Here is a 9,062-nt window from a genome sequence, read left to right on the forward strand (position 1 = left end):
ATATCCCAATATCCTTCCTCAGCATCTTAAAGGACTCCTTGATTTTAACTACACACAGGTCAGAAAAGACTATGTCTCCTAAATCCTATGTAGTTTCCATATAGCCATTGTTATGTGTCCCGATTTAAGTACAATTTTCTTACAGTAATGCCCGCTCTTTCTTCCTGATGGTCAGGATATATATGAGGGCAGCCACCTTGAGCCATGTGGAATAAACTAGCACAACCTGAGGATAAAAGGAAAACCAGCTATCTGTGTATGATGGACTTTTGAGTTGTACAAGAAACTAACAACTAGTTTCTGTAAACATGACCATACTTAGATCCGTATGTATGTATGTATGTATGTATGTATGTATGTATGTATGTATAAAGTGTGAGAAAGCTTCATTTCCTATCTTTGTTGTATAAAACAAGCCCTGAAGATGTTGAAACCTGGGATCAGGCTGTGCCTTGAAGTGAGTGCCCTTGCTATTTGCTACTTTCTCTGTGATTACACTCAGGTTCTTACTCCTCCCAGCTTAGGAGAAAATACTTCAGATGTGGAAGAAGAATGCAACAGAATTAGTTCCCCAGTTGCCTTGCATCTTGGACCATATTGAGTATACAAAGTTACTGAAGGAATAGATCTGGCTAACAAAATAGCTGCAAGTCAAGAAGAGAACATAAAACCTATTGTCTCTCTGGTATGCTAAGATGTGGCAACTTCTTTAGTTGTTAGAAAACTTGCATATATTTAATCATCTCAATAGATCTAAAAAATGAGTTCTGGTGGAATTGCTAGTCATAGTTTCTATAATTTTTGTCTAATATTAAATTTGCTATATTTTCCCCCCATACCATATAGGTCAAGCTGGCCTTGAACTCACTTGGGTAGCCCAAGCTAACCTCAAACTCTCAGTCCTTCTATCTCAGCCACCTAAGTGCTGGTATTACAGGCATGTGCTATGAAGCCTGGCCTTTTTTTTTTTTTTTTTTTATGGTGATGGTACTGGGTTTGAGCTTAGGGCCTAGTACTAAAATAAGCAGGCACTCCATAACGAAGCTACTTCAGTCATTTTTACACTGTGGTTAAGTCTAGTTTGCTCCTCTAGTGCAAGCTCGACCACGATCCTACTTTTTGATTCCCACCAAGGCTGACAGACACCCACTACCACACCCAGCTTCTTCCACTTAGGATGTAATCTTGTGAACTTTTCTGCCTGTGCTGGCCTGGAACCATGATCCTCCCAATCTCAGCCTCCCTCCTAGCTAGGATTATAGGTATAAATTAACAACAGGTTCAATGTATTTTTTTCATCAGTTTGTTTCCTTTACTTCATAATCATTTGGTAACAAATATCTTTATGAAATTTGATTTTCAAAAATGTTAACTTTGTCTTTGTTCTGAGTTTGTCATTAATTCATTTTTTTTTTTTGGCCAGTCCTGGGCCTTGGACTCAGGGCTTGAGCACTGACTGTCCTTGGCTTTTCTTTGCTCAAGGCTAGCACTCTGCCACTTGAGACACAGCGCCACTTCTGGCTGTTTTCTATACATACAGTGCTGGAGAATCAAACCCAGGGCTTCATGTATGAGGCAAGCACTCTTGCCAGTAGGCCATATTCCCAGCCCCTCACACATCTTTTTGACGGTGGAAGTACATTTCTTTAGCTGTTTTAGGAATGACATAATGGTGCTCATTGTCTAAAACATTTGAGCAATGTTATCTTGTGAAAAATGCAAATTTTAAATTATAGAGGTGCTCTTCGGATCCTGTCGTAAGTGTTCTTATCAGGAATGTTTGAACTTCGGGTGTTGTTATAATCTTAAAATTACCAAAATATTAACGTGTACATTTTCTTGGGGAATGATTCAAAAGCTATAATCATATTTCCTATTATTCAGATACCAAGACAGAAAAAAGTACTGTTGAACTAGAGCTATCCTAACCATTTGTTTGCAAAACCAAATTCTATCCTTCTGAAAATTGATACTTTTTTTTTGAGACTGGGTCTTATTATGTAGCCTGGAAGCTGGCCTCAAACTCAGGAGCCTCTTGTTAAAGCCTCCTAAGTGCTGGAATTGAACTACTATTCCCCTTATCATTTGAATTTAAAGTTAGGCTCATGGTGTAATCCTACTTTGAAGCTCAAAGCCAACAACCTGGGAAGTAAAGTCTGGGAGACTCCCTATTGACTCACTTGGAGGTTCAAATGGTACAGCACCAAGCCAAGAGCAAAAGGGCTAAATTGAAGCCCTGAGTTCAAGCACCAGAATTAGCATGCATGCACACACACACACAAAATAATTTAAGTTTCCAGTACTTCAAAGTATAGGCACTAACTACAAAGGATTAAGGCAATTAGAAGTCCTACTAATGGTGGTCCTGAAATGACATTTATTAAAAGATGTTGAGGGGCTGGGGATATAGCCTAGTGGCAAGAGTGCCTGCCTCGGATACACGAGGCCCTAGGTTCGATTCCCCAGCACCACATATACAGAAAATGGCCAGAAGTGGCGCTGTGGCTCAAGTGGCAGAGTGCTAGCCTTGAGTGGGAAAAAGCCAGGGACAGTGCTCAGGCCCTGAGTCCAAGGCCCAGGACTGGCCAAAAAAAAAAAAAAAAAAAAAAAAGATGTTGGAAAGCTGAAGATTCCTCATCAAGAAAGGATTTCAATATTATTAGGAGTCAAGAAGCCTGGAGTTTAATATCAGCTTTATTTGTAACTAACCATGTACAAATCACTTATCTACAAAATAGCTAACAACTACTCTCTAGCTCACAAATGTTACAAAACCAAAATCCTTCCCAAGAAAAACTCATTGTAAATCAAGATTTTAGTATTATTTAGTAAAAGCTTCAATGCAAAGGTTGAGAAATGACAAAGTGGAGAATGTCTCCTTTACACATCAGTAGCAGACGTTAATTGTGCAGATGGACATTAATTGTGCAGATGGATAATGTGGTAGAGATAAGCGTTGTCATGTTTCAACCTTTTAGAACCAAGTTATCAATGGAAGTTAATGGTTAAGAAAATGTTGGCCCCAAAATAATACCATTAAGAAATAATTTTCCATGTGAAGAATAGTGCTTACAAAATTACTGGTATCAAGCAGAACAAAATTTGGCCTGAAGCCACTATAGCATACTCACTCTTTTGACAGAACATATATTGCTGGGTAGGGCAGGCATCTTATTTCTATAGAAATAACATTAAACCAAATGACATGTAGATTCTTCAAACAGCCATCAAAATGACGGAAAAAAGATTACTTGTGGAATGTCTTGTTTATCTTTTATCTTTCCTTTGTTTTTCCAGCCAAAAATTCACTTCCCTATTCCAGACCAGACTCTGTCCTCTACCAGAGAGTAAGATATATTTGCATTCTTTCACTAAAGAAACTCTGAGGATTAATTTAGCAAGTTAATGAACAAAACTCAGGAAGGTAATTCTAAGAGAAGATAGAAAACTTTACATCATAAACATTTCTATATGTACACCATTTACTATGTGTTTGTAGTGTGACCACCATATATATTAATAAACCTTCAAAGATAAGCACCTATTATGTTCCTGTATTTAACAATGTCAGTTTGGAGTGATATGCTCTTACTTCTGGACTTTTCCTTATATATGGTGACAGAAACAAAGACTTGTATAGTTCACAGAAAAACACAAAATAGACATAAATACCATAATAAAATAAACATGAATAACACTACTTACAGAAATAGTTCCAAGTAAACATACTTTCACTATTGGCTCCAAATGCCATCATCCACTTATGTTCTTAACTGTTGTCAACTTTTAATACAAAAATACCTTCAAGCTTATAATCAGGAACATTTACGTTGACTTACAAAACTGACAGTATTTGATTACACAAAACTTTTCTATACACAGCTTAAAGTTTTCAAGTTCACTGCTGGCACTTGGTTTGAGAATTGATAAACACTGTAATCACTCATTCTCAGTAAAATACGGTTTTTAGCTTATACATACTTTTAAACCCAATATTACCTCACAAAAACAGTAAAGAATAAGTCAGTTCCCCTGCTGAGGAATCCTCCAGTTGGAACACTAAAACTATACAGCCAAAATGTTTTAGGGAGGCAAACAAACTTTTTAGGACAAGGCATGACCAATGGATAGAAATTTACATTACTCACATATCTCTGGGGGAAAAAAGAGGGGTTTTCCTTGAGGCAACAAAGCATATACTAGATAAAAAATATGAATTTACAAAACAAGTTACCTTTTGGTCTAGAAGGGTACTTAAGTATTTGGTGACACTAACAGAACAGACTTATTTTCAAGGTAGAAACTGGTCAGTTCACAAATATGAATTTTTTTAATTCCAAAATAAAAGCTGAAGTTCTTTAGACAGTAGAATCCTGATTTATAAAAAAAATTTCTGTACCTTCTAAGGCCAGACCATTCTAGACATTATCAAAAATGTAATCGAGTAACCTTAATACCTATGCACAGTTGTTTCTTTGCTGAAAGGAAACTAAACTTTTAACTATATTTAACTTAGAATACTAAAAGTGTAAATCTACTACTTTCATTATTCTGAAGGAAAATATATACCTTCAAAATCCAACCAATTTTCAGTACAGTTTTTCTATAAATCAAAGAAAAAAATTCAGTAAAACAAATAAAATACCAAGGAATTAAGTTAAAACTAAATTAGGATAACAAAATATAAATATACTAAATCAAAACAAAAAAATCCCAAGTATCCTAACAAATTATGTAATTCACATTTGCAAATTTTAATTCTGGATTTTTAGTACAGAAAATTAAATAGTTGGTTTCAGGGACTTTACATTTTGCAGTGTTTCAAATAATTACCCTTTCTAAACCAAATTTGTAATCCTAATCAACTTTTCCAGGAAAAATGGTATCTTTTAAAGATACATTCCACATAGTAAAAGAAACATCTTAGTTTTTCAAAATATTTACAAAGAACCCTGCTGATCTGGTGCATTTCGCTGAGGTGCTACCTGCACCCAGACTTCATCATCAGAAAACGAACTTGAACTTCCTGACTCAGAGTCCAGCTCACTGAATCCATCTAAGTCCCACTCAGTACTAGATTCGCTCCTTGCATCATCTTCCTCAGTGATGAAACTTTGCCCAGGTTCAAGGCAGGAAGGATAAACACGAGCACAGAGGCAAATAAAGCCAGAGTCAAACTGCAAAAGGCCTAACATGGTACCTATATTAATCCACTGGTCTTCCCTAGTATCATACTCATACACTGTCACACGGTTCTTTTTCCATTGTGGGGTGGTAGAAGTGATGAGCAGCAACTTTTGGTCGTGATTGACGATTTGGTAGTTGTGAGTCTCTGAGTCTAAGGGAATGTTACTAATCCGTCTCCATTCTCCTCTAGCTGGGTTGTAGACCTTCATGACTGGGATGTCACAGATACAATAGATCTCATCTTTAAAGACACAGGCTTCCTGAAAATCACTTCGCTTAAGAGATGCACAGTTTAGCCACATATTATGGCTGGGATCATAGCAGAGCATGCGCTTACTGTTGACAGCATAAAGATAGTTCTGAACTACTATTAGTTCAAAGGAATAAAATGAGTGGGGTACAGGAGCCACCAATGCCCACTGATTTCTCTGAACACTGTAGCATTCCACTTCCTTCAATTTGACTCCAGTAACAGGGTCTCGTCCACCCAAAATGTAAATGTAGCCATTCAGATAGGCCACATCCATGCCCTCACGACACAGCAGGCGGTCTGCCAGTTGCTGCCAACTATTTTGGGCTGGTTTATACACCCAGAGATCTTTCCTGGGCTGGGCAGCTAGATAGATGTCATGATCTGGAGAGACACATACAGCCGAGGATGTGATAGTCTTAGTGTGTGCCGAGCTAGTCAAAGGTGAAGGCATCGTGTAAATGTCACCGGAGTATGGGTCATAGCAGAGAAAGGGATCCCTGGGGTGACCAAAAAAGATCACCATCTCCTTGGCACACATTCCCAGCCTCTGGGGTGGCTTTTCTGCCACAGATACAGCAGAGCTGTTGCTGCTGCTGCTGCTACTACTGCTGCCTCCACTGCTGTTTGGCTTTGACCCCAGAGACTTGTACAACATATCCCCATAGCGCATCTGGAGGGCCCCTTCAATAAGGTCCAGGCAGTACTTCTTCACAATGGGCTTGGTCAGCAGCCCTTCCAGGTAGTCCCGGTCCTCTTCGGTGAAGTGTGCCCAGCGCACACACTTCAAGACCTCGGCAGCGCTGGGACCTCGCTCCTTGGGGGCAGCCTCCAGCCACTGCACGGCCACGTGACAAACGGTCCGCTCGCTCTCGATGTCCAGGCTATCCAGGCGCAGGACGGCCAGCAGCTGGGCCAGGGTGAGATCGGCCAGCGTCTCCTCGCGGACGGCACCCATGCGGCTCAGCTGCTTGAAGTTGTGCGCGATGAAGGACTGGGCCTGGGCCCGCAGCTTGTGATGGTCGAAGGCGTCGGCGAACTTGAGGATGGGGGTGCAGTTGGCCAGGTCGAGGCGGCGGGCCAGGAAGGAGGCGCAGGCCTCGCGCACGTACTCCAGCTGCAGCATGTCGGAGGCGGCGTACAGCCGCTGCACGTTGGCCTCGCTGAGGGACACGCGGCCCGTGTAGCAGTAGTCCACCAGCACCTCGAACGACTCGGCGTCCACGTCGTGGATGGTCACGCTGGCCTGCTGGCTCTCGTACATGCCGCCCGTGAACATGCTCTTGAAGTAGGGGCAGGCGGCGGCCAGCACGTTGCGGTTGCAGGAGAAGAGGCGGCCGGTGCCGGGCCCGCTGCCGGGCGTCACCACCTCGATGGTCACGTCGCACAGCAGCTGCGCGTCGTAGAAGGCCTTGAGCTGAGCCAGCAGGGCGGCCGAGTGCGCCGTGTCCTTCAGCTCCTCGGGGCCCGTGAAGAAGGCCGACACCGAGGGCTTGGAGATCCTCTTGGGCCGCCTCCCGCCGCGGGGGCTGGCGAGGCGGCGGGAGCGCGGGGCGTCTTCCCGGGCCTGCATGCTGGAGATGGCGGCGGCGGGGCGCGGAGGGCGAGGGCGAGCGCGGCGGCGGCGGCGGCGACGGGCAACCGGCTCCTCTCACCTTCCCTCGGCGTCGTCCCGGAATAGACCGCGGAACCGAGCGCTTGTCTTAAGTCGGCCCTTCGTCGCGGTACCGCCTCCCTTTATCGCGCAGCCTGTGCCTGACTCACCGTTTACGTTCCGCGCCCTTTCTCCGACTCAGCTTGCCCTCACACGACCGCTGGCTACCGCCTCGAGCCGCCCGCTGCCGCGCTGGCGAAACCGGTAGGCGCCCGGACGAACTACCGCTCCCAGAGTGACTTTCGCGCCGAGAGGAACGATGGGATCCTTTGCACTTCCTAGCCAAGACCGGTGGGACGGGTGCCGCTTTGTATTTCGGGAGTTGTAGTTCGAGTTACGTTGCTAGGTTTCCAGTCAAGGGCTTAATCCCCTCCCCCTCTCCCTTTGATGATGAAAGAGCTTGGGCTTTGAAACCGTTTATCATTCATTGATCAGGTTACTTCAGCCTGTAAACTATAATTTTCTTAGAAAGGGGATGACAGTACTTCAGCTATGTGTGTGAGGATAATTAGTGAATTTTACAGAGGTTGCTTTGATAGTTTTTACTAGAATAGTGTGCTCAGATTTAAAGCAATTGTCAGCTTTCTTCTGAAAATGTAAAAAATGAGCGTCTACTAATTTGAAACTGTGTTAATAATAATCGTGAACATTTCTACAACTTAATTTTAAATTTGCTGGCATCTTAAAAACCATTAACAATATTCCCAATGTGATGTATAGGACCATTATAAAGCCTTAGAACGACTAAGTTAAAGAACTAGAAAAGAGCCATCATGGATACCATCAAGTACCACAAAGATCTATGGTTTAGTTTTCTCAACTAATCAAAATTTTATCTCTGGGAAGCAAGAATATTTTCACTCCGATCGTATTATGGGTGTTTTCAAGTTCTCTAATTTTTATTAAGCATGCCAGTTCATCCTAGATGACAACTATATCAAGTTGCAAAACTTCATATGGAAATAAGTTTGGGTGACTAAAAGTGACTGGGGGGCATAGAAACAGAGGAACAAAGATTAAACAAATGCAGCAGTGGTATTCAGTAGACACTATATTGAAAATGAACTATACAACTGTGGGCAGGGATAGGAGGGGAAAAATGGAAAGAACGAAGGAAGGGGTGACATTGTCTAAAAAGAAATGTGCTCATTACCTGACTTATGAAACAGTGACCCCTCTGTACATCCCTTTTATTAACAATAAAAATTTTAAAAATCGGGGCTGGGATATGGCCTAGTAGCAAGAGTATACATGAAGCCCTGGGTTCGATTCCTCAGCACCACATATACAGAAAACGACCAGAAGTGGCGCTGTGGCTCAAGTGGCAGAGTGCTAACCTTGAGCAAAAAGAAGCCAGGGACAGTGCTCAGGCCCTGAGTCCAAGCCCCAGGACTGGCCAAAACAAAACAAAACAACAACAACAAAAAACAGTACTCATACCAAATAAAGGCTCATACCTTATCATTATAAAAAAATTAAAAATCATGACAGCTGGGTGAGGGGTGAAGAGATGGTAGATTGCTGGAATGATAGGAAAGCAACATGAAATTTTGAGGGGTGAAGCAAATGTTTTCTTCTTGTTTGGGCAGGTGGTTACCAATGAATACAATTGAAAAATCCAATGACTGTACTCCAGACCTGTGCATTTCAAGTACTAGAAATTATAATTCTTTTTGGAGAAGCCTTTTTTATAATCGTTGGCAGTATAAAATGTGTGAAATTCTTTTCTAGGAAAGCACTGTGAGGATAGTTGTCATAAAGCCTTTTTTTCCCTCTAGATCTGTGCTGGTTAAAACATTCCAACTCATCACATCTCTGTAGTAGTGATATCCCATATAGCTGTGCTTTGTCTTATAAGGAGTTTGCAAATAAGTGTGTAAATCTTTTATTAAAAATTATTTGTGTTCCTGGGAATTGAACTCGGGGTATTAAGCATGTGAGGCAACAGTCTACCACTGAGCTGCATTCCCA

General features: G+C 42.1%; 1 protein-coding gene across 1 annotated transcript; it reads right to left on the reverse strand.

The window, feature by feature from the left end:
- Nucleotides 1–2,676: 2,676 nt before the first annotated feature.
- Nucleotides 2,677–7,639, reverse strand: Kbtbd7 (kelch repeat and BTB domain containing 7). Its single transcript, XM_048341282.1, has one exon. It carries the CDS (start codon nt 7,008–7,010, stop codon nt 4,941–4,943), a length of 2,070 nt encoding a protein of 689 aa, XP_048197239.1. The 5' UTR covers nt 7,011–7,639; the 3' UTR covers nt 2,677–4,940.
- Between the last annotated feature and the right edge of the window lie 1,423 nt (nt 7,640–9,062).

The sequence above is a fragment of the Perognathus longimembris genome, chromosome 3 (genome assembly GCF_023159225.1).
Source record: "Perognathus longimembris pacificus isolate PPM17 chromosome 3, ASM2315922v1, whole genome shotgun sequence".
Lineage (NCBI taxonomy): Eukaryota > Metazoa > Chordata > Mammalia > Rodentia > Heteromyidae > Perognathus > Perognathus longimembris.

Bases quoted from the DNA above. Each gene is read 5' to 3' on its own strand.
- Kbtbd7 (XM_048341282.1), bottom strand. From the start codon at position 7,010: ATGCAGGCCCGGGAAGACGCCCCGCGCTCCCGCCGCCTCGCCAGCCCC.